Source organism: Micropterus dolomieu, linkage group LG01 (assembly GCF_021292245.1).
Source record: "Micropterus dolomieu isolate WLL.071019.BEF.003 ecotype Adirondacks linkage group LG01, ASM2129224v1, whole genome shotgun sequence".
NCBI classification, from domain to species: domain Eukaryota; kingdom Metazoa; phylum Chordata; class Actinopteri; order Centrarchiformes; family Centrarchidae; genus Micropterus; species Micropterus dolomieu.
Genome location: NC_060150.1, coordinates 30,256,668 through 30,272,272, shown reverse-complemented (window position 1 = coordinate 30,272,272; position 15,605 = coordinate 30,256,668). Strand labels below are relative to the sequence as shown.

Here is a 15,605-nt window from a genome sequence, read left to right as displayed (position 1 = left end):
TTTCTTGTTGGAAATATTACATTTATTTATAAAACAGATATATTAAGACTTTAGATTGTCAATGTGCAAATAGGAACAAGCACTGTGTATAGCACTTTACAATGTTTGAAAACAGATGTTAATGCTAACACACATTATGATTAGATTTGATCCCAGAATACAAAACACTTGGACTTTAACTGCCCTTTAAACAATGCAGCAAAGAAAATAAATTGTACCTGCTTTATGCCTACAACATTTACCATTATTAATTTCAATCTTAGAAAAAAACATATAATGAAATATCATTTGTCCGTATTACCTCAGCACTACTTATTAAGTAGCAGGATGAAATGCAAACCAAAAGATAAGCCTTGTTAAAATCCAGACCGTATACAGTAGTTTGATCAATTTAACAACTGAACAGATGTACATCCCTCACTGATGCCATGCAACTGTAACTGTTAAATGTTTGCTATCCCTAGATTGTATATCTGCAGTCATATACAGTCCACTGTACATACGTTATCATCATTAAACCTATGCAGATAATCATGCTTGCTCATTTAATGTCTTTTTTACATGAAAACAACCACCACTTTTAAAAGTAAATCATGCAGGCAACAAACTGTCCCTACTGACCTCACATCTTCTTTGTGACAATGACAGTAAACTAAAATAAAGGTGACAAGCAGAAATCACTTTACATAATAGATTTTTCTTCTTGTGGATGTTTCTTTGTCATGTCCCTCCACTTTTTCTAGATACTGAAGACCAGGATTACCGAGACTAGACAGCAGGGAGGACTTTCAGCAATGTTGCTTTTACAATTCTGTCTCTTTTTCTTCATCTTCACCTGTTTCTAAGTAATATTCATCATCTGTTGTCGTGTCTGAGCTGCTGTCTGAAGACTCCTCAAAGGTGCTAAGGCTGGATACATAACCTCTGGAGGGCAAATGCCCTCTGGAGGACTGGTTGTCCACTTGTTGTGGTTCTCCTGATGAGCTGGGAAAGGTAGGGGAGGAAAGGCTGGGAGGTTTAGACATGCGTCTGGACACTGGTGACAGGGGAGGTGTTGGAGGGGGGGTCGGAGGACTTTCTGTATCCCATGCAAAGTGACAAGTGTTCATGTTAGGGCTCCAAAGGCGGGCTGGCTTTGAGGTTGTGGTAGTTACAGGTAAAGAAGCAGAGTCTTCAGAGCTCCAATTTGCCAACCGCCTGGTTAGTGATCGTGGAAGAGATCTCGACCTCATTTTACCAGGTTCACTGGGGAAATATGACATTCGACAATCCTTAGTGGGGTGGAAATCATATTCTGTGGTCCAATCAGGAGTAATAGACCACTGATCCAAGTCCTTGCCAGTGACTCCACAAGTCAAAGCAGATTCAGAGAGGTCACCCACACTCATGAACCTGGATCCAGTGGAGATGCGACCAGGCCCTGAAGGTCGACTGGACAGTACCGAACTCACAGAAAATGACCTCCCAGGCTCAATGCCATACTTTAAGTCTGCATAGGAGGATGCCAGGCTTTCCTTGTCCTGTCCTTGTCCTGCACTTGGAGGACCAGTGGATGCCCGGCTTCTCCTTGACCTACCCAAACTGATTCCCTCTACTGGCTCACATGGTGACGAGGATTCTCTGCGACGCTGTAGCTTTGGGCTGTAGAAGACACTGTCGTCTGTAACATCAGGTGAGGGAAATGGGGAGAGAGGGGAAAGAGAGGAGAATGGGGAGAAGGGGCTTCTGGGACTGGATGTGGACTTCATGATCTGAGAAGCAGAGGGGTTAGGGCTCCTACCAGGACTGGGATCTTTACAAGAAAGGAACTGGTTTGTTGGTTTAGAATCTGTCCTGTTGTCTTTGTAAAAGTCAAACTGCTGTGTTGTTGGGCTGAGGACTGTTAAATAAGGTTGGTTTTTATTTTCAGACATGTGTTCTGCACAAGCATTTTGCTCGTCTAGGTCAGTTTCTGGAGTAGATATGTCTGACCAAATGCAAAACTTATCTACTGCCACTGTGCTCACAGAAGCTGAGGGTGGTATAAGAGTGTACCTGTTTTGTGTCCATTTATTCGTACCCTCTGTTTCCTTTTCATTGTCCTTCAGCACCATCCCTTTCTCCTGCTCACTCTCCTCTGGTGTTTTGGTACTCTCAACAGTGATATCACCGACACTGCTGATGTCACTTGATCCACTAATAGAAGGTGTTTGGGAGGCTCGCTTCCATTTCCATGGAAAAGATACATCATCATCAGACCGTCTAGTGCTGAACGTTTGTCTCAGTCTGTTAAGGACCTGGTCCATTTTGTTATTAGTCTTGTTGGTCCTCTCTGACTCTGACCTTGATAAACTGGAGTTTGGTGTGCTGACACTTTTTTTCAGTGCAAACCGGCTTCTCTTTGGGCTTTGTTCATTGTTACTCTCCACTGAAAAAAATCTGCTTTTACCCAGAAGACTTTCCTTCATTCTTCTGGTAGAGCTTTCATCATCAGGGGGCTCTGTTGAGCTGCTAGCACTGGAGCTGTGATCTGAATGATTGTGTGGTCCACCTGTGGTTTCCTTACCCTGTGCCATGTGTGGCTCTTGACTTAACTTGGTCTCCACAGAAACTGGTGTCTTTGCGGTATGTTGCAATGGTTTAGGTGTAGCTGTAGATGTATTTACTTTCGATTTTATGCTGTAAACCAGTGTCTCAGTTACACACGTTGAGGAGGAGTTGTGGGCCTTATCACCCTGCAGAGACTGTGAGCTGATCTGAACTCTGTTGTCAACAAGTAAAATCTGGCCATTCCGGTAATCTTGGTTGTTGTTCTTGCTGTGATTATTGTTGACTTGATCAATTTCTGAAACCCCACACTTTGAACTTTCTCGGGTGACAGTTTTGTTTTGGAAAGGCAAAGTCAGGGGCTGTGGTAGGCTCATAGGTGAAAGAGGGGATTTGAACGTGGGTATGGTCATGGCTGCAAGTGGGTCAGTATGTCTGGGAAGATGTGGGTTATAATTTGACTGTGAGTTTTGTTGGAAGAGGGGTGATCTGGGTGTTATAGTCTTAGTTTCTCCCTGTGTTGACCGAGTAGACATGAGAGTGGAGTAAGGTGGGGAGCTATATCGAAGCTTATAACCACTTGAAAAGTCAGGAGGGAGGGAGAGAGGAGCAGAAGAACGGCACTGAACAGTGCCAGACTCCACTGATAGTGTCCTCTCCTGTCTGGTTATGGTCAAGTCCCGTCTTCCCTGATCAAAGATCATATTGTCATTAGATCTGTTCTTAGATCTCTCTCGTTCTCTGGATGCTAAATCAGCAGAGTCAGATGATAAGGATCGATACTTCCCTCCTTTCACCACCTGTATGCTGGAAGTCTTAGGCGAAGGGGAGCAAAAAGAAGACGTATTTGTGGCAGGACTGCTTGACCTTAGAAAGGAAAAGATGGATGGAGCTTTAACACTTCGTGGACATCCGGAGGGTGATTGGGGGCTCACTGGGGCTGCAGAGGTCTCTGGCTCCTCAACTGCCATGGGCTCAGAATGCTGTATATCCACCGAGTCATCCCATGTTACTCGTCTCACTCTCTTACCCTTTACACAGGGGAGCAGTTTCTTTGACGTTTTTTCTGGGCTGTTTGAGAATGTCTTCCCTTCCTTAGGGCTGGAAGTCTCTGAATAGCTGGGGCTGGTAATGCTAGGGGTGGCAGGGGGGGTTAAGAGAGGGGAAATGGTGATGGTTGGAGAAGATGCAATAGCAGGAGTATACGGAGGCATGCGAAGGGATAGGCTAGGGGCAACTGAGGCTGGGGCATAGCTGCCAGCAGTAGCAGAAGAGGTGGTGGAAGCAGTGGATACAGGACTGTACTTTGTTTTAGAGAAAGCACTGAATGGGGGATTCAGACTGGGCACAGTTTTAGGGTGGAATGGCCTGGGAACAGAAGCATAGCTTCTTTCAAAGCCAAGAGGTGTGGCGTTGGATGTGTAGGTGAATTTGGGTGTTTGGGAAGAAGAGCCAGTGTATGATGGAGCATGAATATTGGTCTGTGAAGCAACTGGATGAGAGTCAAAGGAGGAACTAGTGTTTGGGGTTAGGGGAAGAAAAAAGGAAGTCTGACTACTGTGAGTGCTGGTGGTAGCAAGAGAGATAGATGGTTTGGTAAACTTTTGAGAGTCTTTGATGTGAGGAGATATGGGGGTGCTGTTGGTTTTAGATGTACAATGATTGTGTTTGCTGCTGCTCTCAGTGGGTGTATTTGAGGCCTTGGAATGTAGAGAAGTAGGTGGTAATTCAGTTACATTTGCTGTAAATGAACTATTACTTACATCATGCTTGCTGAGATCTTTAGGGTGACTCAGTGTTGCTTTGCTAATTTTAGAACTAGACAAAACATCGGGCAAACTATGAGGCTTTTGTGGTTCTCTGTTTAAATTGAAGCCATAATGCTGCTTGACAAGCCTGTCTGATTCGTCAGGTAAAACCTCAACGTTTCTTTGTTTGAGGTTGTGAGTTCCTCCTTGTGTTTTCATAACAAGGTTCATGTTACTTTTGCGAACTGACTCTGTTGTGTTATTGTTGTCTCTGTTATTGGGGATTTGACTACCAAATCTTTTGTTGTCGGTCAGACTTATGGAGGCCAAGTCACTATTATCATTACAGGGTGGAACTAAGTGTGTGTTTGGCTTGTCTTTGATGTTTGTTGTATCATTAAGTGTTAGAGGGGAACTGCCCTCGTGGGTAACTTGTTTCCACCAGGAAGTGGATGCCAGTGTTGTCCTTCTAGGGAGGGCAGATTGATCATATGGGGAATGTCTCGGTGAAGTGACAGTGCTCTCTGAGAGTAGGTTTGTACTTTTGTCTAAACCCCTGGAGTTCTGTTGCCTCTCTGATGCTCTACTTAGAAATGCCTGTTTGGAACATGATAGACTAGGCTGTGTCCTATTTATTGTTTGAGGTTGTTGGGTGAAGGGCGTGTCTTCTGCGTCTTTGTTTCTGGGTGAAGTTGAAAAGATGCGTGTTTCAAATATATTCCTTTCTCTGTGATTGGAGGATGACTGGGAAAGGAAAGGCCCAGTTTCAGTTGTATAAGAAATGGATGATGGAGAGAGGAGGGGCTTTGACCTCTCTTGCTCATTATTATTGTTAAAAGTTTGAGAAAGGTGTGTTGTAAATAATTTTCCCTCTCGATCACTTGGCAAATTGCTCAGAAGCGAAGGATTTATCTCAGAGAGGTTGGAGGCTGGATTAGAGTTCCTGCCATTTGAGTTTAATCTTCTTAGCGACAGAAGTAGACTGCTGGTGGTTGGTTTTGAGCTTAAAGATGACAGTGCTCCTTGATGACCAGTTGTTTGTGGATTCCTTCTTTGTTCATTTGGACCATGGGAGAGGGGGGACAGGGGGGATGCAGTTATGGCTACATGGTTTAAAGCACCTGCATCTATGTTTCTATTGTTCATCCTTCCAGAGTTTACATCCAAAGAGACAGTCTGAATCATTTTCCTCTTAGATTCATAGTCCAAGCTTGCTGGACCACTTTTAGTTGACCAGCCAACTGTATTCCTCCTGGACCCCAAAAATGGCACCCTTGTTTGGGCTTGAGACCCATCTGTCAAGGACCTGTCCACAGTGTCTTGAAAGAGGTCATGTGTGCGGTTTGAAGCAATGTTCGTCACATCTCGTAAATTCCCCACGGTTTCTGAAGTGCTATTTCCCTCAAATCTTTTGGTCCGTCTTAGTCTGCCACTCCAGTGTGGGGCAAGAACTGTTACCACAGTTGAAGACAACATGGTTTGAGTAGGGTTGTATAGTTCCACAAGATCAGTTTGTTTCTCAATCTTTGTATGGTCTTGTATATGTTCTAACTCAAATGATCTAGTGCCAGTCCTTGGTTGTGACCCACATGAAAGTATAGGCACGCCATTGCGCTCATGTGTGCCAGACTTCCCATTTGAGAAACTGTGAGTTATACTCAAGTCCGTGGTAGTCTTTAGTTCATTGCAAACCCCTTCCTTCTTTGCTGGAAATGGTATCCTTTCAGATAATGGAGAGTCACTGGTTACCTTTATAGAGGTGTCTGTTGGTGATGTTTGTCCATTAACCTGTTAAGAGAAGAAGAATTACTCCAAGTGTCCAGATTGTATACAATTGTTTTTTTTGCCAAACATCTGGACTGTGCATTAGAATAAAGGTTTGTATTTTCTACTTTCTAACAATTCATATGACTGCACTGTAACCACAGAGCATTTCTAGCTGTATCATTAAAGCCCAACTCTTTTCATATGTCAACTTGAGCTTATCATTTCATACCAATGCAAATTATGTGCACACTAAAGTAAATTATTTTCTGCATTTACATGAAGTACGCAACAGTGGCCTGTTATCTATACTGCAAATTGTGTGTTCGTAGAAGCCAGAACTTTGCTAAAGCTTCTGTTCCCATGGTGTAGCTATTTAAGAGATTCAGGCCTTGACAAACAGGTTATTTTGAAAGACATGAGAGATTTCCAAGGACACACACACACAAAAGCACACACACCCTGTCCCTTTTAACTCTTACAATAATAATGAATCTCAGATGTTTTCCAGAGTACTCAGTGTCACTTACTGTGATGTTTTTACAGGTAACTATATCATGTCGTTTTCAAAAACGTTCAGTGGCTTTAAACTTGTTGCCTTATATTAGGCAATGTAAGTAGTAATATATTATGAATATTTTGAATTAACTGGGAATGAAAGGTACAATTTATCATTTGTTTTAGATGGTGTTTTACATTATAATGATTTCTGCACAAGCACTAAAACATTGTGATTTTAATGATCAAGATTACGGCTAATTCTTACCTGACAGCTGCTGTTCTCAGTCTCAGCCTTCTGTGTTTCAGTTAATCTGGCAGAACAGAAGAGAGAGAAGACGTAAAAACCATTAGGCATACTAGTTTGGTTTACACCTGTCGCTTAACTGTAGACATCTGTAGGCAGTTGTTGGATTTCCTTAAAAAAAAAAAGGACAGTCACACATCTCTGACATGATGAATATGACTGCTGTGGGGCTTTTTTATAGTTGCTGCACAAAAAAGGGTTACAGGAATATGTTTTATTATTGTTATTGCTGGGTGTGTCATGCATTAAAAAAACAAAGGCAGCAAGGAATAAATGTGACAAACTAGTTAATCATCTAGGTGACATATAGAGGACATGTAAGTTTTGATACATGTAAGTAATTTAAGTCATAGACACTTTACTTGTTTCAGACTCATGTCTGAGATAGGGGATTGGCAAGACTTCACTGGCATTAGGGGACCATCGAGCTAATTATATTATAAACATGATAATTATGGTGTTCATAATTTTTCTGCTGAGAAAATAATAATAATAATAATCTATATCCATAATCTATTTATTAAGCTTACAAAAAAAGATGTGTAATTCATACACACACCTGTATTCTGCACTAAAATATTTGGGGGAGTAGACATTCGCCACAGCAATGCTGATCAACGGGATGGTCAGCATTCCTCTCTCCGTTCCTGTCTCTTACTAACAGTTTTCTCACGTTCGCATGTGCACTTAACACCTCATGAGCATTTATCAAAACACTTACATTGGTATTTTTATGTTGGACATGGATCACACATGTGCATGCTGTAGACACACTCAGTTCACACACTCAGCACAAGATGTCTATATAAGGTCATGTTGGATGGTATGAAAAGACTGCAGGTGGCCAGCAGACAGTTAAAGAGGTGTGTTCTCTCTTGAACCAGCCAGCTTGATCAATGACCTCTATTGACAAGGCTATTGTAATCTCTGGCACACATTGCATCACACTTAAGCATGCAAATATGCTCCAGGAAAATGTGCAGCACATACGTTTACAAACCACTTCCCCCACACAAGCTCAAATCAATCATCTGATATTAGGTAGGTAGGTATTATTATTATTATATTAGATTATATCTGAAGAAAAAGTTTATTTCCCCCAGAAAACCATGGCAACAAGTCTAACATAAAATGCCCTCTAATTCTCTTGTATCTCTGACTTGAGGAAGTACGGTCATGCAAAAAATGAGCCCACAGGTGGATGATTTATAACAAAGAAGGTAAGGACAATAAAGTCAGGCATCCTGAAAGGGTGGTAGAAGCTTCTTATCTTCCTCTGCCTCGATACCAAGGCATGGACTGTGAAGTTAAAATGCAAACATATATCTAACACTCACAGACAAACACACATGTCTAACCTACTCTCAGGGGTCACATAATTGGATGCACTTCCTTGTTTATCGAAAGAGACGACCCTTCCAGATAATGTGTAGCAGGCTTATGTATGCAGACAGGGTTAAGCCGTTCAGTTACTGTTTGACAAAATGTTGGTGACGACTTAAGATTTCATTGCCTCTGAGCATGGTCCAACCATTAGTGCCAGGTGTACCTATTTCAGACCTCAGAAACAGCTCCTGGGGCGTTGGTCTGTACTTGAATGTTTTAGTGGCACACATTAAGATCTATTTGTACCGAGAAGCCTATGAATCATTTGAATGTGATATTGACACTTAACATCTTCTGACCCTTATGGGCTTAAATATCTCAGCAAAATAATATTTCGTTCACTATACACAGACACACAGATCACGCCATAATGACACAATGTCCTGCATGCCAAAGCAGAACAAGACTAACAGAGTACCCTGTTATTCCTTAACTATGGAGCAGGAAAAAGAATATATTAATGAGTGATAAGGGTTAGTAACACTTGTCTCAGGGCAAATGTATTCCTTTTTAATTGCTTACCTGTGTAGACAGGGATCTGAATTCTTCTTGGGTCTTTGCTGTGGGTTGTCAAGGCTTTGTTTGCTGGAGAGTCTAAGGAAGAAGCTGGAGGTGAATCTGGGTCCAATTTGCTTCTGGTTCTGGACCTTTGTATCACCACAATGAGCAGCCTCTTCCTTTCTTAGTCTGCCTGCTCTTGGTGCTATAGTAGATTCAGAATAAGACATTATATATTGGTCATTAAAATAATTGAGGCTAAATAGACTATTGAAGTGCTCCTAATTCCTGTGTCTTAAATATTGGGCGCCATGTGTGTTTGATGTGCATGTCACCTTTGTGTGCTTCTTCCTGTCGGTAGGCTGATGGGTGAGACTGCTGTACGGTTATGGTTTCATCATCATGATGATTCTCCTGCTTGAACCTTTCACCGAATGTTTCATCCTGCTGTTCTCTGGAAAAAACAAAGAACCCCCCCCCCAAGAAAGTCAAAAATCGAGGACAAAGACTTTCACTCATGCAGAAATGCTAAATATTTTCTGGCTCCAACCCATCAATAAGGCAGCTGGGGCAGTGAGTGCCTTGCTGAAAAGCATTTATAGTTAACACAAGGAGAAAATGTGAATCATACTGTATGGCACGTTCTGATTCCTAGGTCAGCATCAGATTTCTTGGGTTGATAGCACCATCATAACACTAGACAGATGTATCATAAGTTATCGGCCACGTTGTGCCTCAGTTATCAGAGGTGGGTAGTTAGAGTTACATTTACTCCGTTACATGTACTCAAGCAAATTTTTTGAGTAAATTGTGCTTGTCAGAGTAGTTTTAATGCATCATACTTTTACACTTATTTGAGTAATTTTTTTAGAGAAAAATCATTACTTTTACTCCACTAAATTTGGATACATGCATGCTTGCTACTTCGCTACTTATTTATTTATTTATTTATTTACCGCAGTCAAGCATCCACAAGACCCTGTTAGAACAGTATGCATTTAACTAGTTATGCTCGTTGCTATAGCCTGATGAAGACAAACCAAATTATGCACACAAAAGACAAACTACTCGTTTATTTAGTGTTTATTTCGACTATATGTAAAACAAGAAAAAATGAAATATGATTAAATTACACAATAATAAATAAATGAATGAATAACAGTAGTTAATAGTTACAGCCAAAGAAATTTTTTGAAACTCTTGTGGGAATAAGACAAAAAATGTATTTAATCCCATTATTGTGGATGTGACTGATGTAATGTTTCAACCACTTCCTCGGGTAAACCTGAAGAGGTGAACACACCTGTATCTAATAGGCCATGAATTATGAAACACAAATTATCTCCTAATTTGATTTGTTTGCCAAATCATAATTTAATATCAGGGACAACAAGTAATTAGATATTTTTAAACAATCTTTACTTATTGAAGTACTAACAAACTGGAATCCTAATGCAATATTTTGTGATCACACTTGATCGATACACACTAGGAATATTGTCCTGGTGTAAATGTGGTTATCTAATCAGGAGATGATGAGTTGTCATTTCATCACAAATAAATACAAATGTATGTTCACTTCTTTACCTTTACCTGAGGAAGACCATCTGAAATAACTCTAGTCACATCCACATCAAATAAAAGACTTGGGGAAAATTACCCAAAGTTACTCACTCAAGTAATATTTTTAGTAGTAGTAGTTATTTTGATGACCACTTTTACTTGAGTACTTGTTTTTGCAATGTAACAGTACTATTACTCGAGTACAGGTTTGGGCTACACTACACACCTCTGTTAATTATAATCCCCACAGTAACAATATGTACCTGTATCAGAAACCTAAAGATTAAAACACAAGCAGCTCATTCTGACAAATCACACTTTTTGTGGTCCCCACATGGGCCATAGCTCCGAGATGCACTTACACTTTTGAGGAGCTGCATAGGCTACGTGCATTGGCTCCATAGATAGACTGTACAAACACAAAGCATCAAACATATAGTATCTTGCCCCCCATTAAAATCATGGCTTTCCAGTCCCAGATAAGGTTGCAACTTTTGCTTTTATTATCGATTCATGCTTTTTTTCTTGATTAATCATTTTAAAGAATGCCAGAAAATTGTGAAAAATGTCCATTATATATTGCTTGAGCCCAGGTCTCATCTTGTGTTGTCCAACAAACAGTCCAAAACCCAAAGACATTCAGTTTACTATCATATGACAAAGAATCCTCACATTTGAAAACATATAGGCTAACCAGTAATGGTTTAATCAATTAATCATATCATAATGTTCAATGCAGAATTACATACACTATGCTCTTTCTCCTGCAATGTAATTTTTAACCCGGCAGATGTTTTAAATTAGTGCTAAAGGTATACTGAAGGAAAATCAAACAGCCATTCTCCCCTCATCTTATCAGATCAGCAGCGCTGGAATGATAAGCTGTGCTTATAAGCTGTGGTTATATAACAATTCGACTCTGCTCACTCCACACTTTCTCTTACAACCAGAGCACAGAGCTAACACACCCACTCACACAGTCACTAAAGCATGCATATGCACATTTACTGCTGCAACCCAACGCTGAACCCACGCTAGTGTGCCATCTGCAGAGCCGATGACACAAGAACAAATATGAGGCGGTTATCTGAACATGAATGTATTGAGTCACTGCAGCCTTTGTTCATTATCATATTAAATGACACCAATTATCTGTCACAGGACATTCCAGGATAACTTTCTCCCCTTTAATCATATTCAGCAGTTCATCAGCGGATGGAAATTGCTGCTTAGCATCCAGAATCTTTATCCCTATGGTGCTTTGTGTGATCACAAAGTAAAGCACGACCTTTCTTAATAAAATGGACCACCTCTACCTATCTCTATCCACCTTGCCTTCAGGGGCGACTCATTGTCCTGATTACAGCTTAATCTCTGTCAGGCCTGAGACATAAAAGCCTGACATGACACAACATGAGAGAAAAGCAGAGAGAGATATGAGGAGGGAGGGAGATCTTCAGGCTCTTCAGCTGCTACTTCAGTGCCAAAGACAACACGCCTTCCATGTGGATGGTACTGAGTGGTTTAATCCTACCTCTCCCGGAGGCAACAAAACAAAATCATATCACATCAAACCAATACGAGTGCTTGTAAACGAGTAGGAAACCATGTTTGGATAGTTGAACTAGTAAGTGATAGGCCTGTAACGATGGAGCATGAGTTGTTTAGACAGCACAAACTGAAACCTCACAGTTTACACTACAGTGGACATGTGTTCACCATTTGTTCTGTCAACCTATACACACACAGACATTGTTTTGTGTAACCACCCTTTGCCTTCAAAACAGCGTCAATTTTTCAAGTCACAAGAACAAAGTCAGATCCTTGCAAGTTTGGGCTGCATTTCTGCAAACAGAGTTGGGGATCTGGTCAGAAATAATGGTCTCCTAAATGCTGAGACGTACAGGAAGTTAGTTATTCATCATACAATACCATCAGGGAGGCATCTGATTGGCCCCAAATTTGTTCTGCAGCATGACAATGATGACAAACTTACAACAAAAAGTCGTTCAGAACTATCTTCAGCATAAAGAAGAACAAGGAGTCCAAGAAGTGAGCCTTGATCTCAACATCATCCAGTCTGTCTGGGATTTCATGAAAAGAGAGAAGCAACTGAGGCTGCCTAAATCCACAGAAGGACGTAGTGCGTAGTTCTCCAAGATCTTTACGCCAACTTACCTGCCAAGGTCCTTCAAAAACTATGTGAAAGTGTACCCAGAAGAATTAATGCTGTTTGAAGGCAAATGGCAGTCACACGAAATATTGATTTGATTTAGATTTTTCTTCTGTTTACTCACTTTTACTCACTTTTGTTATTGATAAATATAATCTACTTACATGTTTGAAAGCATTCTTACTTTACAGCATTTTTCCAATTATAATTCTGTTTGTGTGCTGATTTTCCTCCTAAACATGTTTATATGTTTTTAAATATTTTATCGGGCTGCATCTGAGGGCTGTTCTCATTATAGATTAATCAGATGATTATTTTTTGCCATAAATCGATTAATTATTGTCTGTCACAATTTCTCAGAATCCAAGAGCTTCTCCACAATACTTCCAGGTACCATCTAATGACTGTCGAAGAAACTGCAGTACAAGTATCCCCAGTTGGGAATCAACAAATCAATTGATATGCATAAAATGAACTTACAAGTTTGATAATCCATTAATGGTTTAATTAAGTCACGCAAAACATGCCAAACATGTTCTAGTTCCAATTTACTCAAATGTGAGGATTTCTCCATTTAATGTCCATTTTTTTTTATTTTCTAGCATGACATGATGATTATTTGAGAAAAATAACTGCATGTTATTTGGACTGTGTGAACAGTGGCTGTTTGTTTTGATGGTTTAGCGAGCGGGTGACTAATTGTTATCTTTGAAAGCCTCTTTGGGCTGCTTCATTATGTGCAGTCTGCCTCGTACAAGTATGCTGGTGTATTCTTCACTTGAGGTCAGCCTCACTGTGGGTGTGTGTCCATTTCTGCCAGATAACACTTATATAACCACAAGGATCTAGCCTGAACTACAGTGTGGGTGTGTACTCAACACTGACAGATGCATTTTGTTCCAAATACTGCCAAAGAAACACCCTAAAGAAACACCCTCAATTTCTTTTGAAGATTCATCCAAAGAAATCTTAATGACTTTGAAATAACTACATGAGTGATAACAAAAGGTGGCCAGGACAATGTGAGACTTGTTCTATTTGCTGCCACACCTTCGGTGTCTGTCAGACTTCCAGAAGAGCTGTAATCTTTGAACCTATAGATGGGTATAGGCTACAGTAGTTTAGAGGGTATTAGCAGGAGGATGTGCAGATAATCACTAGAGAGCTCTGGACATGCACAGGCAGCAGCACAGTGTATCTATCCATGGCAGATCTGTTAATCTGCAGGCATGGGTGTGCATGTATGAGCTTGCCTGCTAAGCCACTGAAGCTCAACTGCTCCAAAATACATCTACCTAATGATGCTGTTTTACAGTGTTAGTTAAGCCTACAACTATGTACTAACCTACATTTGTAAATGTAGGCTCAGGTATGCATGTTAGGGTAAAAAACTGGATACATAATGAATCCATGATACATAATATTACAGCACTGAGTCCATAAACCTACGTTCAGAACGTGCTTGGATATTTCCTATATTCAACCTCTGGAAAGTTAACAGGATCCCATTCAGGCCTACGTCAAGTTTTATTTAGATGACCATGTCACATCAAACCTTAAACATTTGGCAACTTGCTTAAACCAAGGCCACTGTTCATCGCCGTGACACCTAAGTAACCTTTATCCCAAAAAAGCATAATAAAACGTACTTCCACTTTCTTTAAAAGTTATTCCCGACTCCTTCTGCTACTGTCAAAGACAGTATGGTGGGCAGTGTCGAGCAGTGAACCAAGTGTACAATGTTAAACTGATGGAATAACTTAATGCCGAATTTACTAAAAGCAGGTCAAGAGTCGTGAGGTGTTTTTGTTTGGCTCTGAGAGACATATATGTTTCCAGACACGCGGTGCAACATTAAACATCCACATGTATGCACGCAGTTCGGCGTGTTTCTCTCTCCCTTCAAAACTACAGCTCGCGTCGCGGCTAAAAAGACTCCAGCAAGCAAACGGATATGAAAAAGTGCGTAACAACATTAAACAGCTCGACAAGAAGCACAACAAATACAGGATTTAAACACAGTTTAACCTACCGTGCAGTTGTATTCCGTGTTGCTCGTGCTGTCCTGTACAGAGGCGTAGCTGTATCTCCTCCTACAACTCTGAGCTCCAGCTCTCCTGCGTCACTTGTTGACATCCTATTTTAACCGGTTCGGTAAGCCTTCAGGATTCAGACGGACGGGACAATGCATCTTAAAAATGTTGTGTGGAATTTACATCAAACGTACCCGTTCATGTCAGTGTCACTGACAGGTGAGCGGCGGGACAAGTGCCACCATGAAAATACTGGCTGCGTCCCTTTCCAGAAAGTCCCCACCCGGTCATTTCCTTCTTAGGACACAAGACAAAGACTCAAGACACCCAAACCTTTCGATCAGCTACAAAGAGACTAATATCCCCAAACTATAATCAGAAATTACCGTGTTTTTGCAAATTTGTTTTATGCACAACCTTTAACACAAGCTCCTTTATAAATCACAAGATACACATGTGCAACCGTAATTCAGAAAACACAACACCACTCAAGTCATTATAACATTGTATTGCACTGAGGTGTGCACAGATTGGTTAGATAGGTGGTGCTTTATTCCAAGGAAGGAGTATATGTTCCTCAGAAATGAAACCATGTGACTTGTCTGATAAGTAGCCTAATCTAAAAGATCAATAAACAAGATGCATTCTGGAAGAATGAGTCAGGACGTTTAATTCAATCACCAACTGGGAGAAAGAAGTGAATTTAATCAAATCACCAGAATTATGGAATCACATGGCAATACATGGAAAACTACAAGATCATTAATTTAGAGAGAGTACTTTTGGAAAATTCAACTACATCATTTCTTTATAACATTGTTTTCCAAGTAAAGTATTCCAAGGATGCAACACCATGTTGCTGTGTGGGGAGATAGAAACCACACGTGTTATTTGTTCCTGTCCAGTTTTGCAGCAATATTGGACTTAAAATGAAGCTAGACACACTTTTTAACTGGACACTCTTTATGGGGCCCGAGCCATTATTATTTGGTAGAACACCACAGCTGATCTCACAACAAATTGTATATCTTGGGGTGTACAGGTCATATTAAAAATGTGTTTTCTTTTAGAAATCACTACTGTAAGGGATCACAATTTAACAAATAAAG

At 40.6% G+C, this 15,605-nt stretch overlaps 1 protein-coding gene across 1 annotated transcript; it reads right to left on the bottom strand.

Annotated features, from left to right (window-relative positions):
* Positions 1-14,754, bottom strand: zmp:0000000991 (mucin-17). Its single transcript, XM_046064335.1, has 5 exons — positions 14,496-14,754; positions 9,063-9,181; positions 8,752-8,932; positions 6,805-6,850; positions 1-6,062 (listed from the first exon to the last, which is right to left on the bottom strand). Exons 1-5 carry the CDS (start codon positions 14,597-14,599, stop codon positions 804-806), a joined length of 5,709 nt encoding a protein of 1,902 aa, XP_045920291.1. The 5' UTR covers positions 14,600-14,754; the 3' UTR covers positions 1-803.
* Positions 14,755-15,605: the final 851 nt, after the last annotated feature.

What these genes read in the sequence shown, in the direction of transcription:
- zmp:0000000991 (XM_046064335.1), bottom strand. Translation starts at nt 14,599, where the DNA reads ATGTCAACAAGTGACGCAGGAGAGCTGGAGCTCAGAGTTGTAGGAGGA. An exon ending in ACACGGAATACAACTGCACG is followed by an intron (nt 9,182 to 14,495) that starts GTAGGTTAAACT and finishes TGTTTTTTCCAG; the next exon opens with AGAACAGCAGGATGAAACAT. An exon ending in TCAGATCCCTGTCTACACAG is followed by an intron (nt 6,851 to 8,751) that starts GTAAGCAATTAA and finishes CTGTTCTGCCAG; the next exon opens with ATTAACTGAAACACAGAAGG.